Raw genomic sequence first — 24,914 nt, forward strand, 5'->3', positions numbered from 1 at the left:
TTAGTATAACTCTTTGGAAAAGCAATAAAGTTCCGTTGTTTAAAAAATGTGTGACTGTGGAAGAGGGCAGAAAGACAAAATTCAATAATGAAAATAGCTGTTAGAATGATATCATGGGCAACTGAAAATACCTACAAACACACTCTCTTTTCAATTTTTACAATGAAAGAACAATAAAGAGCCAGGGAATGCATTCAAAGAAATTTCAGGCTTATGAATTTGCCAGCTTAAGTTTTCTTTTTTGGGAATTAATTTAGAAATAGAACCTACGATTTGGAAAGAAAATAAAACCTATCAAACATGCAAGCAGATAAGAAATACCTCTTATCTATTTTTCTTATACTGATAACACACTCACATTAAAAAGATGGGGGAAGCCAATATACTGCCACTGTTTGTCAGTAGACATGAAAAAACTGATGGGGTCGATTTTTACAAAGATTTCATTTGCATATAACTGCTTTAGAAGCTTCATAAAATTTTAAAAAATGAGCATTGAGGCTGCCCCTTCATGTTTTTCTGTGCAACACAAAGAACACTAACAAAGGGTCAAACACTGCTTCGGGCTTCACCTCACACTCACATCTGCTCCCAACACCTCCCAGCCTCACAAGAACCCCTCACTCTAGACCAGTGGTTCTCAACCTTCCTCATGCCGTGACCCTTTAATACAGTTCCTCATGTTGTGGTGACCCCAACCATAAAATTATTTTTGTTGCTACTTCATAACTGTAATTTTGCTACTGATATGGATCGTAATGTAAATATCTGATATGCAGGATGTATTTAGGCGACCCCTGTGAAAGGGTCGTTCGACCGCCAAAGGGGTCGCGACCCACAGCTTGAGAACCGCTGCTCTAGACTATGATTATGTTGACTATTAAAACGTTTGATGTTGGGCACTGAAGTTCATTTAAAGGCATTTCACAGGGGCCTTTCTAATGTTCTTTCCTCTTGAGCTATTATATTTCCCCTACATTTATACTTGACAAGTTGAAATTATGACTCCAAATGATGTACAACCAGTTTCCCATTCAAATATTGCTGCTCAGATGTCCAGAATAAATTATCACCATACTACCTTCACACTGAATAATGCTAATGCATCACTGATGCTCCCGAGCTAAGATTTCCTCTCATATTGACACCAACGGGCTTCTGGTTAAAACAGCAGCAATTCCTGCCCTAGCCGGTTTGGCTCAGTGGATAGATCATCGGCCTGCGGGACTGAAGGGTCCCAGGTTCGATTTCAGTCAAGGGCACATGCCTGGGTTGTGGGCTCAATCCCCAGTAGGGGGGGTGCAGGAGGCAGCCAATCAATTATTCTCTCTCATCATTGATGTTTCTCTTTCTCTTCCTCTCTGAAATCAACAAAAATATATTTAAAACACACACACACACACACACACACACACACACACACACACACGAGCAATTCCAGAAGGAAACCCTTTAGAAGTGATTTTGCTCCAAAGAGCAAAGTCTCAACTGAGGAATTTGTCCACTTTTTTAAGTAATTACTCTTCAAAAGTAAAGGTTGCTCAATTGCCTGGGTTATTTTGTCAAAACAGTGTAACAGACATCATTTGATGATTCATTCTGCCAACCGCCCACAGCTGGCCTGGGAGCTGGGACTAGTTCTCAGCACTTCAAAGCAGTGCTCAGGACCAGTCTTTAAATGATTATCTCTAAGCCATCCAATGGACTAACACTTGTGAAATGCAATAAAATGTATTAGGAAAATGAATTTTTAAAAGGCATATTACTTTTAATTATTAAATCCAATGCTGTCAAATTACTCTCCAAGTTTCTAAACCTTTCTTCATTTCCATCCTTAACTCACTAAGGACAGTAACAAACATTCTGTGGCCAGCACTTGGAGCAGCGCCCCTCTACAGTATATGAAGAGGCAGTGAGTGGTCCAGTAGCAAGTCCATGTCAGACCCCAGCATTTAACACAGAGAAGGGTCCCTAAAATCCCCTACCAATCAAATTTCACTTTCCCTCAATCAAGTAGCTTCAAAAAAGATTTCCATAGTCAGGGGTTAGAAGCCTTTGGTTTTTCAAAATCGAATTTCTAAGCAAATAGTTCATAACCAGGGATTTAAAAAAAATCCAGAGGAGCTTTTTCAAAATACATATCCCTTCCCCACTCACCCTCCCCCTTCCCCTTAAAAATACTGTAGTGATGACCATTTAGTCAAGGCACATCTATAATGAAATACCCTGGGGAAACCCATCTATCGGATGTAGTCAGTCACTGAGTAGCTATCATATGCCAGGAACTGTCTGAGACACTTCCACTTTCCACATAGCATTGCTCACCAACCCTATGAGTTAGATATTATCTCTCATTTATTTAACGTGGAAACTAAGCTCCTGAAAAGCCAGGTGACTTGCCAGGTTCACTGAGAAGAATTCGCTGAGATCACAACCCAGGTCTGTGTGTCTTCATTATGCTCATGTTGCCACCAATATCATTTCCATTTTTTAAATTCTGTTAAATATTGTAAGACGGTCTGTGGAAATGGCCTATCATCTGTACTGCATGGTGCCTCGGGAGTCAGGTGGCTTGGATTTGAATCCCGGTTCTGCCACCTCCAAGCTGGTAACTGTGGGCAAGTTGCTCAACCTCTCTGTTCTTATCTGTCAAATGGAGATACTACTGCACCGACCTCCTGGGCTTCTTCCAAGGGCTAAGTCGATACATATAGAGCAGAGTGCTGGACACACACAGGAACCCACACAAACATCAGTGCTGTCATCGGAGTTCTCCCCTAGAACCTGCTCTTTCTATCGCTCCCTATGTCAGACACAAATGTGAATCATTCTCAGTTCTTCCCTGTTCACATTTCCAACCAGCTGGCCAGTACTATCAACTTGCCCTTCTATTTCAGTGGATCAGTGTCTCAATTTCCACTGCCACCGTCCTAGTTCAGGCTGCCACTCTTGCCTCTAGACATGTCTCCTCCAGTCTATTTTCCAGTGTAGCAAGAGTGATTTCTCTCAACAACGTATCTGATCATGTTATTCCCACTTTAAGCTTCTCTCAGCTGAAGCCCAGTGCCTCAGAATAAAGTAAAAATGACCTGTACCTTGATTTACAAGGCTATGACCTTCCACTTACTTCTCCAGTATGTGTATGTGTATGTATGTATAAGTGTGTACATACATATATATATGATTTTTAAACCTATAAGCTCTTCAAGCTACAGCAGTACTGAGGGTTTCTCAGTTCCCTGAGTGAGCCATGCTTGCTCCCACAAAGGCCTTCTATTTGGTGCTCCTTCTGACTGGCTAACACAACACATTCTTCTAGTTTTAGGCAAGACTCCCTCCTCAGCCACCCTGCCCTGTATCCCTACTCCGAACACCACATGATACCATTACCGTGCCCTAGGGCTTGACACACTGAACTGTGACTGGCACTTCACTCACCTGCCTCCCTGCTCTTAATTGCGTCTTACATCCCTGCTGTATCCTCAAGGGCCCAGCACAGTGCTGTGCACATAACTGCAAAACAAGTGTGCTCACAGAGTGACACTGCACCCAACTTTTATCTCATAAATCAGCCAATAGCCGGGGAGAAGGGGGGCGGGGGGGCTATCAAAGCAGTGAAATTAGCTTCAGAGCTTCAACGTCAAAAGAGAATCAACAGATGGAGATGCACAGCGGTAAATGCTTAGAAAAGGCTCTCAAATGTGCCAGGTGTACCAAGGAAAACAGGCTTCTGGCTGGCCTCCCTGTAGGGGGGCTTCAGGAAGATGTCCTGCCTCTTCACTGCACCTCTCTGCCCAGCTGGCCGCCACCCTGCCAGATGCTGCTGGGCTCACCACTGCTGAGTCACAGCACAACCCTACCAAGGGGGGGGGCCGCAGGAGCCAAGCCCTCAGCGGTCTTCCTTCTAACCAGCCCAGTGAGAGCTGAATTCAGATTAAAACATTAGACACACAGATGTAAACTGGGAAGTTATCTTTTCATCCACATTGGAGATGATTGTGGTAGCTTTTAAGCCTCTTGGACTGGCATCAAGAATTTAAATATACTCATTGTTGTGAGTTGAATTAAGCCCCCCAGAAGGATATGTTCAAGTCTGAGGCCCCAGCAACTGTAAATGTGACTTTATTTGGAAATGGGGTCTTTGTAATCAAGTTAAGATGAGGTCACGGTGGATTAGAGTGGGCTCTAACCCAATGACTGATGCCCTTACGATAAAAGGAAATCTGGACACAGACACATAGGAGATAAGGCCATGTGAAGGCAGAGGCAGAAACCAGAGTGATGCACCTATAAGTAAAGGGACACCAAGGACTGCCAGCAGCCATGGGAAGAGCAAGAGGATTCTTCCTAGAGCGTCTGGGGAGCATGGCCCTGCTGACACTGTGAGGCGGACTTCCAGCCTCCAGAGCTCTGAGAGAAAACCTCTGTTTTAAGCCACCCAGTTTGTGCTACTTTGTTAAGGCAGCCCTATGACATTAACATACTTGCTAAAAGTTATGTGTTAGGGGGGAAAAAGTTAATTGGCTCCTCCCCTAGGCAGACAGTGACAGTCTTATTCATTACACTGAATAAAATATATTATCATAGCGCATTGTTTAAGAGCATTAATCTAGACAATTTTCAATTTTTACATTATATTTTTGAAGCTTAGGTTGAGTTCATAAGACAGTAGTTCTCTATGAATAATGCCCTAATCACTGAACATGTTGAACTTTCATGCTACTATCCCAGCCAGGTGCATAATAAGGTAGAGGAGGACACTATCCCTAACACGGCAAAGCAAAAGAACGAAAATATTTTCCCAGGCCTTGAAGCTGACATTTCGTACTCAGTAAAGAGTTCAGTTGTACAAGGGCAATGAAGAACAGAGACCACCAGTTAGCAGGCTGCTGAACGAAATCTGGCAGGAGTGTGTGTGCATGTGTGCGTGTGTGCATGTGTGCATGTGTGCACAAGCACAACGTACACTATGGAAACCACTGACTGGTGGCCAGACAACAGTTGTAATTTCAATTCCATACTTAAGCTGGTATGAGATACCTCTTCCCAATCTTCATCAACTTCTTCAACATAGACACATTTTGGGTTTACAATTTGTAGTTAACAGTAAGCATCACAACATTCAACTCCACAATAATCACTGACAAACATGAAGAAAACTAACACCCAGAGGCCCAGAATGGTCAATTTCCAATTCTATTATCATGTGCCTGATCTTTTAAAATCATCATTTTCAAATCTCATTCTCTAATATCCAAAGCTAAAGAGGCACCCATTATCATTTATTCTCAAGGTGCATCCGAGATACCAAGTATTTAAGCTGTTTCTGGGTATGAATGGCATTATTAACTGACTGCCATAAAAATAATTTAGAAGACATGACAAATAAAAGATTTAAGGCACATCTCTATAAATCACTCTATGGCTTTTACCAATTAATAGCATGGCAGTACTATCCAGTTCACACCAGGACCAAGAACCGTCTGAAAGAGGAAAATGTGGGTTCTAGAGACAAGGTCTTTTTTTGAGGTATTCTCACTCATTCATGAGGTGCAAAGAGGTATAGAAGCAGCTCGATGCAGCAGGAAGAACACTAGCTCCAGAATGCTAGATGTGCCACTTGTAAGCCAGATTGTGTGTGCATTTTAGGCAGAGCCATGAAAGTGCAGGTGACCCACCTCTGCGCAGACGGGGTGGATCCCAATGGTGCTGTCCAGCTGCTGCTTGGTCAGTCCACACTTGAGCGCAGCTGCAAAGCCTTGTGTAACTTCTCCAGCGTTTGGACCCAGTATGTGGAAGCCCACAACACGTTCCTAAAATATAAAATAAAGTAATACAATTATGCTGATTTCCCACCCACCCCTTAGCAGCCCGAAGTATTTTCCCAGTCCATTCTAAAAACCCCATTCAAAAGTGGCCATAGACTTATATTAATGCTTGCTGCTAAAAGCTGTTTAGGCTGAAGGTAACTCCAACATGGGCCCATATAGAGTGTGGGGTCACATCAAGCAAGAAGGAAGAGAAGAGCACTAGTGACAAATGACGAGGGAAAACACTGAAAGCAGAACTGCCCGCAACTCCAAAAGCTCAAAATGTTCTGGAAAATGTTTTCAAAGGGCAGTGTGTCCTCATCTCCTCTATGGGCTGTCTCAAAGCCCCAGATAACCTATCTGTGACAGCTGAAACATTTCAGAGCACTCATTCAAGTTAAAATCATTTTAACTCAGGTTTTGGGGATAGATAGCATTTTTGAAAAACAACAGAAAAATGTTTGGCAACTCTGAAATAACTGTGTAGGAATTATTTTGGATAGATTCTTTATCCCAAACTCAGGAGAAACTCTGCCAAGAGGAGAGAAATTTGATTCACTTCATTGTTCAGACTTTGAGAGCCAACTCTGACTGAGATAGACTGTCTAGTCCAATCTCCTCATAACCGACGAGGCAACTCAGTCTGTGGGGTGCTCAGCCTAAGGCTCAATCACTCTATGGAAAGCAATCAAGAAGTCATTCTGTTGCCAAAGTACTGTAATATATTCCATGTTGGACTTACATCATTCATCCTGACAATCAGGGGTTCAGCATATGGATAAACAAAGCACAAAATACACTAGGTCTTAAAATACACTAGAAATAATGTAGTAACATGGATAGATCTCAAAAACTGAGATTAAAAACAAGTTGCAGGCTCTAATTAGCTAAGGATACCACCAAATCAAACCACAATCTATAATGTTTACAGATATATCAGAGGTGGCAAACATAAAAATATGAACAGGTGAGACACTCCAACCTCAAGACTGCTGCCTGTGGGGTAGGGAAGAAATGAGGGGTACAGGATCAAGGCTACAAAAGACTACAAAAGGCATGGGATAATGGTTAATAACATGGAATCGACCTTGCCTGGGACTGAATTCCAGCCCTTCCATTAGCTACTACATGCCCTGGCACAATTACTTAACTTCTATCTAATGTATGCTCACACAAATAACCTTTTCATTAAACTTGTCTGAAAAGAAAAAACTGCACCTAAAATTGTTTTTGATGCCAACTGTGTAGAGTTTGTTATGGTTATCCTAGTATATTCACTTATTAAATGCATCTATGATGATGTCTTTTTGCACAGGATCCAGGTTTTCCTAGAACCCTGGGTTCTGCAAAAAGCAATCTGCTACTGTGCTACTGTCGAGAGCAGTAACTTCTAAACAGGATATATAGCTTAATTATATTCAATCCCACATAAGAAAATTATGAGTTTATTAGGCTTTTAATATATGGTTTCTTTAGCATCATTTGTATTTTTTCTTAAAGTAAGAGCCTAGCTAAGTTAAAAATAACAGTTCTCATAAGATTTAATTCACAATACTTATAGAGTATGTGCACAACAAACATGTGTCCTGGGTTACAATATAAAATGGGGGGAGCAGTCAGAAAAGTTTGAAAACCAATGACTATTCACTCGCTTTGTACGTATGGAGGCAAACTGTGAGGTCAAAGAATTTGCCCACTGGCCTTCATTATCAACTGACACATGTAGCCTTAAATCAGATGATAATGAAACCTTAAATCAGAACCCAATTAAGAGGTCTTCCCATTACCGCTTTCTCATTCGGGACAGCTGCTTAGGATATAAACTTGCAGTACTCCTGTTCTTTTCTTTTTGCCATTTTTAGGTCATTGATGACTTAACTGGTTTCCTTTCATACACACAAACACAAAGAGTTCTCAAGTTGTCCCTATGGCTCCTTCACTCAGCAAGTTTAGCTGCCTTCCTCCTATGTGTAGGGCTCTGTCCCGGTGAAGCTAGGGGGAGAGCACTGTGTCACCATGGTCCTTGCTCTCAGAGGTCTATGCAGCTGGGGAGACCGACAGGTAAAACAGGAAAGGAGTGTAGTGTGTACCATGTGATCAAAATATAGCTACATATTAAAAACAAAATGAAATTAGCTGAAAGGATTAAACAAGAATTGTACTTACACTGTCTTTCATATTACAGACTATTTTTGCGTAGCACTTGTTGCTATCTCTTGATGGAACCGTCCATTCCAATGGCCAAAAGTAACTATGGTAAACCTAAGAAGATATAAGCACAATTAGACTCATCATCTTAGGAAGCATGTTTGTCAAACACTAGCTCTGGTACAAAGACAATGGAGGCTCTTTAGTATTTAGACTTTCACTAAGCAATAGAATTCATACAGACACAGACTCAGAGGATGGTTTCCAGAGGGGAGGAGGGTTAGGGGACTGGGTAAAAAAAGTGAAGGGATTGAGAAATACAGATTGGTAGTTACAAAATAGTCAGAGATGTCAAAGTTCAGCATAGAAAATATAGTCAATAATATTCTAATAACTATGCATGGTGCTAGGTGGGTACTAGACTGATGGGGGGGGGGGATCACTTTATAAATTACACTAGAGTCCTGGTGCACGAATTCATGCACCAGTGGGGTCTCTCAGCCAGGCCTGCAGGATCGGGCCCAAACCTGCTCTCCGACATCCCCCAAGGGGTCCCAGATTGCGAGAGGGTGCAGGCCAGACCAAGGGACCCCACTGGTGCACGATCGGGTCGGGGAGAGACATGGGAGGTTGGCCAGCCATGGGAGGGACTGCGGGAGGGCTCCAGGGCATGTCCAGCCCATCTCACTCAGTCCTGATCAGCTGGACTCCAGCAGCAAGCTCACCTACCAGTTGGAGCGTCTCCCCGCTGGTGGTCAGTGCACATTATAGCAACTGGTCGACTGGTCAACTTTCTGCCCCCTGGTGGTCAGTGCACATCATAGCAAGCAGTTGAGCGGCCTTAGCATATCATTAGCATATTACGCTTTGATTGGTTGAATAGCTGACCAGAAGACCGGACACTTAGCATATTAGGCTTTTATTATATAGAATAACTAACCACTATGCTGTACATCTGAAACTAATATAAAATAAGATTGAATGTCAACTGCAATTGAAAAATCAAAGTTAAGAAAACATATACAAAACACCTCCCAAAAAATTCATGAAATAAATAGGAACTGGTCAGAAAGTAAATGACTTTAAAAGTCCTGTTGTCAGATCCTTTTGCTACAAGCTCATCCCTTAATTACAACTCAGGCTAAAGAGTAAACATTAAGTCATAATAACAATAAAGAGCCAGCAAATGAGAGAAAGAAGCCATGTCATTACATGCTGTCTTGCATTAACATACGAATTTTTAAAAAAAACACACAAAAAACCTCTATTTTGTTACCTGAGAGGAAGGACAACTTTGGGCATGAAACAAGTCAAGTGCCAGCAACAATTATAGCAATTATCAAGTTTTCTTGCTTAATGCTTCCAAAGACATTCCCTCCATTGACATTATTCACCAGGAGTATCGAAGGGAAGCAGAGGAAGGAGGGAAGGTAGGCAAATGGAAGGACACAGACATCCTTATTGATGTTTCATAAACTTAAGTCCTGGATGACTAAAGGGATTTATTTTCTCCTCTAACTGCTAGCCTCAATTCGAAACATATATGGTTAGCTATCTTTTAAAAACATACTGATCTTGTAGACATTGCAAGTGTTCTTTTATATTATAAAAATGATGTAAATTTTTCTTAAAATATGGGTTACCAAATTGAATGTATATCATAGTATGATAACAATTATATAGGAAAAAGATGATTAAAGAAATTTTACCCAATTGCTAATAATTACTGTTACCAAAAAAAGAGTAACTGTTTCCTATTTCCTTTACATGTTCCAAAATTTCAACACAAATGCATTATTCATATAGTAAAAAATGCAAATTCTAATAAAACAAAATCCAAAGATGGTCTGCCAAGAAATATGCAATGTATATTAAGAACCTTAAAATTTAAAAACCTCTTGATAGAAATCTATTCTCAGAAAATAATCAGAGAAACAGACAGTGAACAATGAAGAGGTTCATCATTCTATTAATAGTAAAAAACTGTAAACAGGTTTTCACTATAAAGAATGGCACAACAAATTATTGTATAGCATCCCTAAAAAGAATTACACAAGTCATTTTAAAAATGATGTTTTTAGGGGGAAATGCTCATGATCTAATATTATTGTAAAGTAGGCCAGAATACTGCACATAACTTAATCACACTTTTCAAAAAATTAAGATATAGCCCTAGCCGGTTTGGCTCAGTGGATAGAGCGTCAGCCTGTGGACTCAAGGGTCCCAAGTTTGATTCCGGTCAAGGGCATGTACCTTGGTTGCGGGCACATCCCCAGTAGGGGGTGTGCAGGAGGCAGCTGATGGATGTTTCTCATGGATGTTTCTAACTCTCTATCCCTCTCCCTTCCTCTCTGTAAAAAATCAATAAAATATATTTTTAAAAAAATTAAGATATATGTACCTACACAAAATTATACATGCATTCAATATATAAAAACATACATAAATACTTAGAGACTAGAATATGCCAAAATATTAACAGCAGTTACTACTTCATGAATTAAAATTTCCTTTTTTATGTTTTCGAGCTTCCTATAACAAGGATACACTATGTTTAGAATCAGAAAAAAGTTAATATTACTCCTAGACCAAGATATTACATGCTATTACTAATGCACATAATAAAGAAAAAGATTGGTAAGAGACATAAAATAAATTCACATCCTGAAACTTACTCTGATCTTTTAGAAGGTTTTACTAAAAACTTTTCCTCAAATGATTTAAAAAGCAGCAGTCACTTTGTGTAGCATTATTTGTGTATATGAAAATAGCGCACTTCATGTGCATTTTCCTTGACTATATGATAAAAGTTAGTGTAAATTAGAGGATAACAGCAGAGGGACAAAACCTAATAGAACAGCAGAAATTAAGTTAATTTTTAATGTTTTTCTTTGTATTTTCCTATATTTTTCCTATTTCCAACAATATTGTTTTAATAATAAAAAGAAACCAGTAAAATTGGTTTTAAAAAGTAGAAGCAAGTATTATTGGATCAACTGATGAAACTGAAAAATAGAAGGTAGATCACATAAAAGTATCTATATATATAAAAGCCTAGCAAACAACCGGTCGCTATGATGCGTACTGACCACCAGGGGACAGATGCTCAACGTAGGAGCTGCCCCCAGCCTGCAGGCCCCGATCGCCTGATCGGAGCCAGGCCCCTGGGCTGGGACGGGGAACCGGGGGTGGGTGGCAGCGGATGTGGGTGGCGAGGGAAGGAGAGGGGAAGGCGGGAAGGCAGGGAACCTGATCAGCCCTGATCGCGGCCAGGACTAGGGACCACACCATGTACGAATTTGTGCACCAGGCCTCTAGTTGTATCAATATTAAGTTTCCTAAATGTGATAACTACCCTGTGATTTTATAAGAAAATGCTCTTATTCATAGGAAATATATACTGAAATGTTTAGGAGAAAAGAGGCATTCTACTTACTCACAAATGGTTCAGGAAAGAAAATACACACAGATACACAGAAATAGAGAAAGAGAGACTGTGCGACATAAAAAACAAATATTAATAGTATGTGTATCTGGATAATTGTACAAAAATTCTTTGTACAATTTTCCTACTTTTCTGTATGCTTGAAATTATTTTTAATTTTGAAAGCAGTAGAGTAGAACTTACCTCAATATTTTCTTCCCCAAATTTTTCCACAGCTTTTTCTTCAGAAAGACCACAAGCACCATATTCCAAAGGAGTAAATACAGTTGTTGGAACATTTTCATAGTCACACTATTTCAAAATGGAGAAGAGTTACAAGAGAAGTTATAACTCAAAAAAAGGGTATGCTTCAAAAAGGTTCAACATTAGGGGAGAAAAGCAGACTAATAAATTTCTACCAAAAATATGGGCAGTCACAACAATCCCAGGTATAAACCTACCACATGAGAACCATGAACCGATGTCATGAAGTTTTGGCAGAGGTTTAATGTCTGGCAAGACTAGTCATGAATAAGTGATTCATGGATGTTAACAACAAGGACATACTTTCTCTACCTTTAATAAAGCAGCCAAAACAATACAAGTGTACTCAAAGCTGATGGTCTCATTATCGGTGACAGAAACTAATAGACTTCTATGGGAATTAATTAGGCAATACATATTAAGAGTCATAAAAATATTTTATACCTTTTGGCCCAATAAACCTATTCTTAGACATCTATAATAACATACAGAAACAGCTGCGTGCATTAACTGAGCAATGCTGTAGCTCTCTTCAATAGTGGTAATATGGAGCAGCTTTAAAGTGCAAATAAGGAAGTAGTTCTATAGTACATACACTCCATGTAACAATATGCAGCAATTAAAGTGAAATGAAAACTAGAGAAACAAAAAAAGTTAAGGATTCTATTTCCAAAGCACATTTTATGATAATAGACATAGATGACAAACGGATTCTGAAGTCAAAGAAGTTGTAAAATGCTGTATTAAGCAAATAAATGTTTCTCAATTACCAAATATTTCAGTCTTTAATATGCTGATGTGAATTGTGAAAACTGTTATTATATAAATGCAAAACGTTTGTAAATGCTATTTGATGAAAACCTACCCAGTCACATTTACCCACAGAGGTGAGCCATTCTGCGTTTAAAATATGAGAAGTTGAATTCTCACTCTCTAAAACAGTAGGGTGAAATCTTTAAAATGAGTCTCCCTGTGCAAACAATAAATAGAATCCTTTTTCTCTGAGAAACATAAACCTTTGGAATTCTGATTCAACAGTAAAGGCAGATCTCCACTGACAGCCACAATAGTGTACCCGGGACCAGACCTACTTCCCTGCTTTACACAACTAGAAAACCAGACAGATATGAAGCAACACTGTTTAAACATCTGGCAGCAGCTGCAGGGCAGAGCCCTGAAGCCAGTAGAGCTGGACAAGAACTCCTGGGATCTGGGCTGAGTACTGATCTGTAAATGCCTCAGAGGAAAGAACCACTGGAAAGCAGTAGGCTCCAAAATGACCAGAGCTCCAATAGGACTGGAAATAGTTCCTGTTCCCATAGTCAAAGCAGAAAGAATTCATCATGTGAGAGAAATGGGGTTAATCGATGCCCAAAGGCATCAATTTAATGGTTGAAACTAAGCCCTAGGTGAAAGGCTGCTGTAGCCGAACTCTAAAAAAGCTTAAAAGCAAGTTACAAAAGAGATAAAACTAACCCTATGTAACTTAACGAACTGTCAGAACAAATCCTAACACTGTATAAAAGAACTCAACAAAACCCAGCACTGAACAATGTAAAATATACAGTATCTGCATCCACCCAACAGTATCTGGACATGCAAAAGAGCAGGAACATGTGAACCAATACCACGAGAAAAATCAACCAACAGAAACAAACACTGAACAAAAGATGATGGAATTAGCAGAGGGTATTAAAAGAACTATTATAAATATGTTCTGTCTATTCAACCAGGTAAAGGAAACCATCAACCTGCTGAGGAGAAAAAGACTATTTGAACTGCAAACCACACAGATTGGGATTAATAGCCCAAGAGAGTGCAGAAGAAAAAAAATCAGTGAACTTGAAGACACGGCAATAGGTTTTCTAAGAAAATGGAGCACTGAGATGGGGTCGGGGTGGGGAGGAAATGGATACAGGAGCAGAGCATCAGAGATCATGGGATAATATCAAGTGAACCAATATTCATTAATTGGAGTCTAAGGGAAAACAAAAAAGGGGGTAGACAGAAAAAAATAATTGAAGCCCTGGCCAGTTGCTCAATGGTAAAGAGCATCGGCCTATGGACTGAAGGGTCTGGGGTTAGATTCCAAGTCAAGGGCATATACCTCGGTTGCAGGTTCCCCATCCCCAGTCACCATGTGTAGGAGGCAACCAATGGATCAATGTGTCTCTCTCACTTCAATGTTTCTCTCCTCCCTTCTACCCTCTGTAGAAATTAATGGAAAAAATATCCTCTGGTGAGGATTAAAAAAATAATAATAAAAAGATAATGAATGGCTGAAAATTTTCCAAATTTGGTGAAAACTATAAACAGATAAATCCAAGAATCTCGGACACATCACAAGCAGAATAGTTATAAAGAAAAGCATGGCAAGGCATGCAATATTCAAACTGCTAAAAAAAATGACAAAAAGAAAATCTTTAAGAGGAACAAACATAGAAATGATAGTGCATTTCTCTTTAGAATCTCTGCAGCCACAAGACAATGGAAAAATCATTAAAATATTTAAAGAAACACTGTAAATCTAGAACTCTATATTCAGTAAAAATACCTTCCAGAAAATGAATGCAAAATAAAACATTCTTTTCGGCCTTGGGGAGCCCTCTTCTCCCCGCCCCATTCCAAGTTTGTATCTTACTTGGGTGTTCTCTCTCAGTGCTAGTGTTTCCTTCCTCACTTCTTCCTTCCTTCCTTCTCTCTCTCCCTCCCTCCCTCTCTTACTTTTTTTAACATTTGAAATAGAATTCTCATACCATAAAATTCACTTTTCAAAGTTTACAATTCAGTGGTTTTCAGTATAGTCACAAAATATGCAACTAGTACCACAATCTAATCCAGAAGATTTTATCACCAGAAAAAGAAATGTTATACCCATTAGCTGTCACTCCCCATTACCCCCTCTCTCTCCCTGTCCCCAAGCAAAATCACCATGAGCAGACATACACTCAGTAACTGGTCCCATGAAAGATACCTAAGAGTTTCAATTTCCTACTTTGATTTTTAAAAACTACATTAAGTTATTAATAGAACACATTCAACATTCTAAGCACAGACGACCAATTTTTAGAAAGGACAGGGAAATAAAGCCTGAACGCTGATTTAAGCAGCTCTGTACACTGCCATTATTCCCTAGATCCCCAAATCCTTTTACATACCCTACATAGGTATCCCAACAAGATTTCTTACCTTAATAATAATAAAACTGATATAAAATGCAACTATTATGTGTAAATGGAACGTAACAGTGCTGAAACTTGATTAATCAAGCTCATTTTATTCTTATTGTAATTCCAAGAGTGACAGTTTTCTTAATAAAATCACAAAGGTACAGCATTCCTAACAATGTCATTTGGAATTCAGTAATAAAGCACATCTAGGATGCCATCATCAAAGTAACTAAATTATTTAAGACCTGGGAAACTTCCCAACTATCCCTAAATAGAGAACTGGGCATATTATTAAACACAGTATTTCAGTGGGTGAAGTGTCACTCACCTTGACAGTGGAGCCAGCATAGAGCCTCTGAGCCAGCAACCTTCCCGCCTGGATGGCTACAGGGGTGAGCTCCGGCTTCCCCTCCAGAATATCGCCAATGGCATAAATGTAAGGCACATTGGTCTGCTCTTCATCCGTGACAGGTATTTTTCCGTTCCTGCAAATTGATCCCGTTAAAAATCATCATTAATTACCATTATTAATTAAGTAGAAAAAAATCCCCTTTATCCCAAAGAAGCCCAAAATTATGACTCCAGCTGGGGACAATGTTCTAATGTATTACACCAAACAAAACAACTTTATTTATTTCAAAAGAAATAAAAGCTTAGAGACCATTCTCGCTGCTATTCTGAAAAATAAAGGAATAAGAAAACTTGACAGAAACCCTGGAATGGAAAAACTGGAACATAGCGGTTAAGAATAAGAATTATAAACTGTAATAACCAGGTCTGTTAGTTATTACCTCTTTGATCTTGGGAGAGCTATTTACTATCTCTAAGCTTCATCCCCCCCACATATACTAGTAAATGGGAATAATGATGATGGGAATAATAGTAGGAAGAAAAAGAACACCCTTTATCTACCGTAAGGGATTGTGAGGATTGAATGTGAATGTGAATAAAGCATTCAGCACAATAGTCCATGGCTCACAGTAAATACAGAATAACTATTAACATTATATGAAATCTAAACCTTAGACCTAATTGGAAACAGGCTAGCAAGTTATGAAAAAAAACGAAGAAAAAATAATCTTCACAGTAAGATTAGAAATCTCTTCTCCTGAATAGATGTGATTCCTGCAAGGATTAAGAGCTTGCCATTACTCCAAGGGAGCTTGCCGTTCACAGCAGGTGCTTTTATACTTGGCTGTAAGAAAGGCGGTATTGGGAAATACCCCATGCTGCTCCCATAAGCAGATACCAGAGTCTCAATTATCTGGTGCAGGAGTACAGTCCAAAGGACTTTACCTTTTTTTTTAAAAGCCTTGTCAAAACAAGGCCACCAAAAATTCTGATTGCCTCTCCCTCAAAAAAATTGGGAGAGAGATGGAAGGACTTTAACTTTTAAAAGCCTTGAAGAAATGCGTTTTCATACCTGCAGCTGTCACTAGAAATGTAGTGACCATCTTAGTCCTAGTGACCTTAAAACCTGGTAGCTTTAAACATGGTTCAAATCTACATGCTGAGTGAAGCTAAAGCATATTCCTACAATTAACCGTGGATGGATCTTTTTCTGTACACATACACACTAAAGAAACAAAAAGCAAGCCAATATAGCTCTCAATTCGATTTTGAAAAGAAAAACAGAAAATACTATGTCTGAGTGGCGCTGGAAGACTTTTTCTGAACTTAAAAAGAGAACTCTTCAACTATGATAAAAATTAACTTTAAAAATCTAAAACTCCAGCAATAATCAATATTATAAGTACCTGAAATAGTATTCAATAAGATATAATAAAGGTTTTTTTCTTACTTTTCATTTATCTTTACACCCACGGCTTCTAAGCCAATTTTTCTTGTGCAAGCATCTCTTCCTATTGCCAGCAATACCTGAAAAAAAAAATTAACATATAGGTAGTGACTTATAACAAAAAGGCTCTGCATGAGTTATTTAATCATTGTTTTTTCTGCTTATTAAGCCAACCTGATTTATACAGACCTGGTAAGAAATTTCATTAAGAAAATAATTCAAGAGTTAAAACAAATTACAACCTTTAAAAAAAAAAATCCTTCAAACATGATATAGCAGAAATCCTTATCCATTTCTTATTAAGAAAAAGGAAGTTAACAATTCCTCAATTAATCTAGACAAGATTAAAGACAAAAACAGCATAGCCTATGACCGAATTCAGTTATTTTAAACATTAAAAGTATTGGGCTGGATCAACCAAAGGACTTGTATGCATGCATATAAGCCTAACCAATGGACACAGACACCAGGGGGGTAAGGGCATGAGTGAGGGGTGGGGGGGCAATGGGGAGATAAGGACACATATGTAATACCTTAATCAATAAAGAAAAAAAAGTGGTGGGCTGGGGAGTTAAAAGGGAAGAACATGGGACAGAGAAATTCTAGCTCATTTAAAAATGCTGATGCCCTTTTACAGCCATTTAACAAACAATATTTTAAGTTACAGTGGAGAAATCTGAAATCTAAAATGAAGTATGAACCTGGATCTATATCTGTTCCTTACCGTATTGTACTCTCCTTCGATGATTTTGTCACTATTGGTGGACTTAGCTACCACCTTGAGTCGGCCTGGTGCCCCTGCTTCAATTTGTTCAACCTATAAAAGTGAAAAGGTTTTACTCAACGATAAAGACATGCATCAAGTGGATAATTACTTTCTCCCTTTCTGTCTGGTTAACCCAACGTTAACACAAAATCTGGTTTGAAAGGTCTTTCATGTCCTATCTCCCTCACCCCAGCATCATTAGGATAATGTGATTCTCTTATTAATCCCTTTTCTCACTGCTTAATGTTTGCTAGAGGGGTTTTCTTTCACACAGTTCTTATGCAGAATTCAGAGAGAAAAGTGAAAGGGAAAGCCAGAGAAAGCAGACTACAATCCCTAAAATCAAACCAATGACTAACTGTCTTGTAAGTCACCCAGAACCACTAATCCCCTGGAGAGCCACTGCTGCTCATATTCAGAGGTTCTCTTTTGACTACAGATGCTCAGCTCTATACAAAGAACAGACATGAGGGTAGGTCAATCATGATACAGATAACATCTAGAAAGCCCTAAAAACCATAGTGGGCAAGGAGGTGTGTCTGTTTGTCAGTTAAGGATGTAGGGAGGAAATGAGCAGTCCTGGTTCTTGTGCTATGATGAGACTGAACATACTAGCCTACTACACATAGATGTCCATGGTAACTTGGTGACAATGACTAAGAAACCCTACTACCTGGAGGCTTCTGCAAGTATGTAGTGAACCTCTGTTGCCTCTGAATGACAGCCAAATCATGGGTTTCTGTAAAATATTTACTGGGAGAAATCCATACACATAACCTGCAATGGCTACCCTCCCTTTAAAATACAACCGCTCTGTGTGGGAAAACTGTCACGATTGATTTTATTTTCAACATCTAATAGACAGTCAAGATTTCCTTCTTGAACTCCCTTGCTTTCTTACACAGTTAAGAAATGTCTTTCCCATTTAATTTAAGGTATAATGTTCTAATCTTTGGAGAAAAGTTCAACTGGTCCATGGCTTAGATTTGCTTAAAAATGGTAAGGGCCTGACCCCACCTCTAATTCCTTTCTGCCTTACTCACTTTTCTGTTCCAGTCAGGCTTTTTCTGTATCTAGAACAATTTTATTCCCAACAGCATTTTTGCTCATACTTTGTTCTTTGCCCAAAATGCCCTCTATCCCTCCTCTCTGCAGAGGCTTCTTCCACACAGTCTCTTTATAATGTAGCAAGCGTTCACACTAGCCTCTGGGGAATCAGACACCTGGTAACCTCAGCAAGATGTTATGTACACAGACACAGGTTTATTTCACCAGGGATAGTCCACCAGGTCCTCAAAGGGGCCCACAAGTCCCCAGATGTTATATATATAAAAAAAGATGCTGCTTTCCTATCAGATGCTCCAGGCATTACTGATAGCCGTTGTTTTCTAATCATATACCTCCACTCCCTAAAAAACAGCTACAGCAATAAGTACTGATAACCTTCAGGACATTTGTTACTTAATCCTCACTACAATATTATGAGATAGATTCATCTTAGACCTACTCTGAGCCAGAACCGTCTTTCTAACTGTAAGCTACTGCAATCTTCACAAGAACTGAGATAGGTGCTATTATCATCCCAATTTTATAAAACAAAACTGAAGCTCTGAGAGGTAAAGTAATTCCCCCAAAGTCATATGGCAAGAAACTGGCAGAACAGTATTAAATCCACGCCATTCTGACCTCCAGTACTCCATGTGCTATCAACACTATGAGATTCATGGTCACACAATGAAACTATGTTAACCCACGAAGCAATTTTTAAAATAACAGCTAAAATTCCTTAACTTTAACAAAACAGTTCCATCCTCACCTGCACTAAAGGAAACTATTAATCTGAGATTCACAAAGTGTTTGATTCTGTCACTCTTACATACCAAACATCTACGGTAATGTTAACAAGTCCCAATATAACTTGTCATATTGTTCGGCCCTTTCAAGAGAAGATGAAATGAACAAAAAAGGCCACCCCATATAACAAAAATAGGTAATTGTATTCAGGGAAGCCAGAATAGTATAGCACATCTATTGACTACACTGTACACCTAGGAGAAATGTCTTACGGGAAATTTTTTAAAATCTGCCTAGTCTTGAACTCTTATTTAAATCACTGGTATGTATGAAGGAACAAAGTATAACAGACCAAAGATAATAAAGGAATGCATAAAGGGAAGTATTAAACAGAAGAGAACCAAAGGTAATGAAGAAATTATTATTCTGCAAATAAGAACAAAGCTATTTAGGCGGTAGGTAGGTACAAGTTTACATACCACTACCACACAATTGAGGAATTACAGTGCCCCTTATGGTTTATAATTCTGAGAGGATGCTTCTATCACCTATAGAAATCTATTTCCTAAACTTTTAATATGTGTATAGAACCAACAAACTTATAGGCAACTCCACTTACCTTTATTGGTACAAATTGTTTTATAAACTTGACACCATGTTCTTGCATGTGTTCACCAATTTTGTTGGCCATGTCCTGGTCAAATCCTCTAAGGAGAATGGATCGTACCATAACAGTGACATCTAAACCAATGCCAGCAAGAAACCCAGCACATTCTAAAGCGACATAGGATGCTCCGACCACCAGGGTCTTGCCCGGGCAGTAAGGTAAGGAGAAAAGATCATCACTGAAAAGAGATTTGTAAAAAAAAGGCAGAAATAAAAAAATGTTCATGGGAATAATGACCAAATCAAAGCAAATATTTTTACTTTCTTCTGAGCGAGACACCTTTAAGATGTAAAAATTTAATTAGCTACATACATAATATGAGAAGTTTTTATAAGGTCTTAGACTCTCCCTTTGTTGCCACCCAGTGGCTTGGGGAGTAGCTCAAGCTATTCTGGGGCCAAACACAGCAAACTATGTAACTTCTGACCACAGTCCAACTCACAGTCAAAGAAACCGATTCTGAATTGTCTGGAACAATTCTTCACTACTGTGTTTAATATCCTACATTTGAAAATCTAAACCCTCATCCCACCACTCAGCTCTCCCTGAGGTGGAAAGTCTGGTACTTCTTATCTGGAATACCAATTATCAAAAGTGGGGAAAAACCCAACATACAGTTTTTGTATGTAAACGTCAATTATAAAAAGTAAAATCTGACAAAATCTTCTTGCTCAATGAAGAATACTGAATATATGAGTGAAATCACATAAGCATTAGAAAATAAATTTTTTAAATTTTGAGAAGGGAGCCTATTCAAAACAACAAAGACAACAGTTGCCATCAGAGCTGCCCCTATATGAAGCACAGAGGAAATAAATCATACCCCCCCGCCCCGCCAAAAAAAAAAAAAAGGCCTGAAAAAGAGTAATCTATAACACAATCAGATACACTGGGGGAAAAGCATCCAAGAGGACATGTTTATCAACAATCTATCTTAATGTCTTGATAATTTAAAACATCTGAAAAACAATGTCACCAGTATTATCACTTGGACAAAAATAAATCACTTAGCAAAACCTTCTTACTTGACTCACTTATTTCGAAGATTCATCTACACCGACACTGCAAACATTTGAACAGTGAATTGAACAGAGAATAGGGACCAGGCTTTGATAAATCTAAATGGTCTGCCATCCTCTCATTCTTTCAGTGTCACATTGCAAGTGTTAAAGGGTAAGGTAACAGACGATCCTATACATATACACATACGTATCATTTCACAAAATGTTTGTGACTGTCCATCTGGTTTTATAAAATACATTCATAAAACATATTCACACATATATAAATTTCAATATAAGCATACAATCTATATGTTAGTGATGTAAACTCTGGGTGGTAAGATGACCAATGTTTATAGTTTTTAATTTTTAAAATATTCTCATATCTAAAATAATTTTTCCTTTCTCTTTTTTCCCAAATCCCTGCCCCTTTGGGCAAAAATACGGTAAAAAAAAAAAATCCACTAAGTTCCAGGAAATGGACAAAATGGGTTTTAAGACTAAAGCAAAAGCCTAAATCCACAATGGGTTTTTCTTTTCTCCCTGCGATTTTTTCCTTACCTGCTGATGCAGTATTCTCTGTCACCAGGGATGCCTAAGTAACGTGGCCTTTCACCGGTAGCAATGAGAAATCTCTCTGCTGAATAAATTTTTTCTTTGCCTTTGTTATTCGTTGTCTACAAAGGAACCAAAATGTCAGTTTTTAATAGTTCTCATGACGTAGAATTGTAACTTCACAGTTAACAAAAGCCATTCACCACATTGTCCAATTTGATCCTCATATAAATTTGGTAATACATAAGAGATATTAAGGCTCTGAGCAATTAAGGGACTTGCTCAAGGTCACTATGCCAGTAAACGGCATAGCCATGACTCAAATCCAGATGGTGTGGCCCTGAATCTAGTTCTCTTACTCTCTCCAACACCACAGAAGAAAGCCCCACAAGGAGATGTGATGGCAAAATCACCACACTGGACACTCTGGGTCACAGTGCTATTACTTTCATTAGGATGATCCCCTTCTCCTTTCCTCCCTTACCTCCAACCAAAGCTTAACACAAACCAAAAGAAGCTACTTAGGCTGTCACACAATTACCTTAATCCTATGAGGACCCACAAACTGCCCATATGCATTCTCATAGGTGACTTTCTTCTCCCGCAGAGCCACGCGGTAGCCCCAGTTCAGAGAGCCAATGTGATTCTGCACAGCTTCTGTCATTTTCCCCCAGTCATGTCCAACTGCACAAGGAAATAAGACAAAACATTTAGCCTTTCAACTGCCTGGCGAAGATCGTTTCTCAGTAACTATTCACATGGAATACAAAGAGCAGAGCTTTTAGTTGAAAAGGGCAAGTCCTTCATTTCAAGCCATAAACAACCTTTTAATCTTCAAATATTCTTTCCTTTTTAGAAAACTACCACAATACTAAATAATGCAAGGCTTCCTGGACATTCTTAAGACTAAAATAACCATTCTCAACTTTTTTCTTCTTTATCTAGAAATGAAAGGGAGGGAGGGAAAGAGAGGGAGGGAGGAAGGGAGGGAGGGAGGGAGGGAGGGAAACATCAATGATGAGAGAGAATCATTGATAGGCTGCCTCTTGCAGGCCCCCTACTAGGATCAAGCCCACAAAACCAGGTATGTGCCCTGATTGAACCAAGACCTTCTGGTTCATAGGTCCATGCTCAACCACTGAGCAACACTGGCCAGGCTACCTCTCTTTTTTTTAAAAAAAAAAAACTAGGATATTTAAGCAAACCCCAGCATTTTATTAGTGGTGATTTTGGCTTAGTTACAGTGATTCAGGGATGCCCAAGGGCCAGTAATGCTAAACATCCTTCACTACAGTTCCTTACAACTAGGAGCTATCTGGCCCAACAAAGTGCCAGTGCCATTAACGCCAATGCCATTAACACCCCCGTGAAGAAACAGTGGACTAGATTAAAGGGAAGATTCACTTCTGAAACTTTACAGTTGTAGAACTACTAAGTGAACTATACTCTACTAATCCTATAGCAGATACCATATTCTAAAAGAAGACATAGTTGAGAGTAAATAACAGCACCAACAAATTGTTATTTCAATGACAGAAATCCAAATTCAGTGATTAGACCGGATCCAATCTCAGTCAGCCTTCCATTGTTGCCGTCAGATCCCCCGATTCCCAAACTTCTCAAACCCCCTTTTCTACCAGAGCTCCTTCATCCTCTGATAAGGGGATAGCCAACCACCATCCATCCCCAATCTCTATAGTGTGATTTTGATCAGGCAGAAGGATTTTAAAAGTTCCACCCACCAGTTTGGGATTTAGCATCAGGGCACTCTAGCTGCTCCTATGTCCTGACCTTGCATTCCAGTCTGGGAACTGAGTTTCTGGTCTTGTAAAACCCAAATTCCTACTTTACATACTAGTAGTGGTCACTGGATCCTTGTTGGACTATTGGTCATAACATTCCTGAACCCCAGTTCTCCAGGGCTGCCCTGTCTTCTGATAATGCCTAAATCCACCACCTTCAATGGATAAAAATTTCTAAATTGTATAATAAGGAACTAATAAATGCACTGCATTCCCAAATATTACTTGAATACTCCACATCCCCACACTCACCCATCTGCCGGCAGGGCCCCAGCATTTCTCCTAGGCCTCCCAATTCCACTGGCCTGGTCTACCAGTTGTAACCCAAGAAGGACAAATGGCCTGCCCAAGGCCACACACTAACCCAGTGGCAAACGCAGACAGTGTATGTAAAAAGACAGGTGTGTGGTAGGAGAATCTATCCCAAACTACAAGCCCCCAATTGCAAACCAATGAGCTTGCTTTCTTTGTATTGACAATGGGATTCTAAAGCTTTCCAAATATTTAATATTTTAAAGATACGCTTAATTCTTAAGCATAGGAGAATTCAAATAGGGAAATCTTAGAAAATACAAAGCCTATAAATCTTCCAGAAAGGACCAATTCATCCAATTTACATAACGGAGCTCAAGTAATTTTTTTTAAGGCCTTAGATGCTTTCTGTACATTCTCCATTTGGAGCTTCAGGGAAATGTCAGATCACAGGCTGCGTCCCGTAGGTGTCACTCCCCTGTCACTGGGCAGACTCAGGTGTCCCTGTTCTCCCTCACCAAACTATTTTCAGTGTCAGAGAAGACTCTTCCTAGAAAACTGAGCACTGTTCTTTGTTCAAGGACACACAATTAGATCTGTTTCTATAAGAAAAATGCAAAATAAGCCTTCTTGCTTTATCTGTTAGGAACATGAATCAGCAGTCTCTAGGGGATTCTCATCTGAAAATTACATCTCTAAGTTTCCTTTTTCCTCTAAGATCTAATGACAAACATTTGTCTAAATCCACTGATTCTTTACCACAATCATTTTAAACACAAAAAGGAGGGGAGTAATTACTGCTCCCTCAGTGGATCCTGATAGGCCACTCCTACAAAGTCCACCTCTGGTTCTCACAGCTAGGCCACTGCCTGCTTCAGCTTAATGAGAAAAGCTGAAGATAACAATAAGCAAACCACCAGGCTTCAACTTGGGAAGAGTGAAGGGATTTAACTACAAAGACCGAGATTGCTTTTGTGGCTGACAAATACAAGAGGTGTAAGGTACAAAAATAGAAAACTATATTTCTACTTTAAAATATGGAAAGGGGGAGGAAACACAAAAGTGGCAAAACTTAAATTGGTTGGATAAATAATTTTTGTAAGGATAGACAAATAAAAAAACCTTGAATTAAGTTTTAAAACTCCCATGAAATTCAGGGAGCTTTTGCTGCACAGATGTGGGCTATGCTTGTAGTGGCTTTTATTACCCCCGTTGCAGTGCATTTATTAGTTCCTTATTATATAATTTAGAAATAAATTCAACATAAAAAAATAGCCAATGCTTATTATCCTAATATATAGAAAGCCAGTGGCCGTCACAACCGAAACAACCGGACAGATGACCAAACAGCAGGTTGCGTGGGGCGACCAGGCGACCAGGCAAGGATGACCAAACAACTGAACAGCAGGCTGCGTGGGGCAACCAGGTCGGTGGGGGGGGGGGGGGGTGGGGGGGGCCAGGCC

At 39.3% G+C, this 24,914-nt stretch overlaps 1 protein-coding gene across 2 annotated transcripts in view; it reads right to left on the reverse strand.

Moving 5' to 3' along the window:
- The window catches only part of TXNRD1 (thioredoxin reductase 1), a 66,819-nt gene that overhangs the window by 6,422 nt on the left and 35,483 nt on the right, over positions 1 to 24,914 (reverse strand). For both annotated transcript variants that reach the window (XM_005861671.2, XM_005861673.2), the window contains exons 5-13: positions 21,939 to 22,081; positions 21,404 to 21,519; positions 19,794 to 20,019; positions 17,339 to 17,431; positions 16,618 to 16,694; positions 15,145 to 15,301; positions 11,587 to 11,694; positions 7,977 to 8,072; positions 5,679 to 5,813 (exon numbers count right to left, since the gene is read on the reverse strand). In XM_005861671.2, the coding sequence (XP_005861733.1) occupies positions 5,679 to 5,813; positions 7,977 to 8,072; positions 11,587 to 11,694; positions 15,145 to 15,301; positions 16,618 to 16,694; positions 17,339 to 17,431; positions 19,794 to 20,019; positions 21,404 to 21,519; positions 21,939 to 22,081 (1,151 nt within the window). The remainder of the gene's footprint in view (positions 1 to 5,678; positions 5,814 to 7,976; positions 8,073 to 11,586; positions 11,695 to 15,144; positions 15,302 to 16,617; positions 16,695 to 17,338; positions 17,432 to 19,793; positions 20,020 to 21,403; positions 21,520 to 21,938; positions 22,082 to 24,914) is intronic.

This window comes from Myotis brandtii, unplaced genomic scaffold (assembly GCF_000412655.1).
Source record: "Myotis brandtii unplaced genomic scaffold, ASM41265v1 scaffold155, whole genome shotgun sequence".
Taxonomy (NCBI): Eukaryota; Metazoa; Chordata; class Mammalia; order Chiroptera; family Vespertilionidae; genus Myotis; species Myotis brandtii.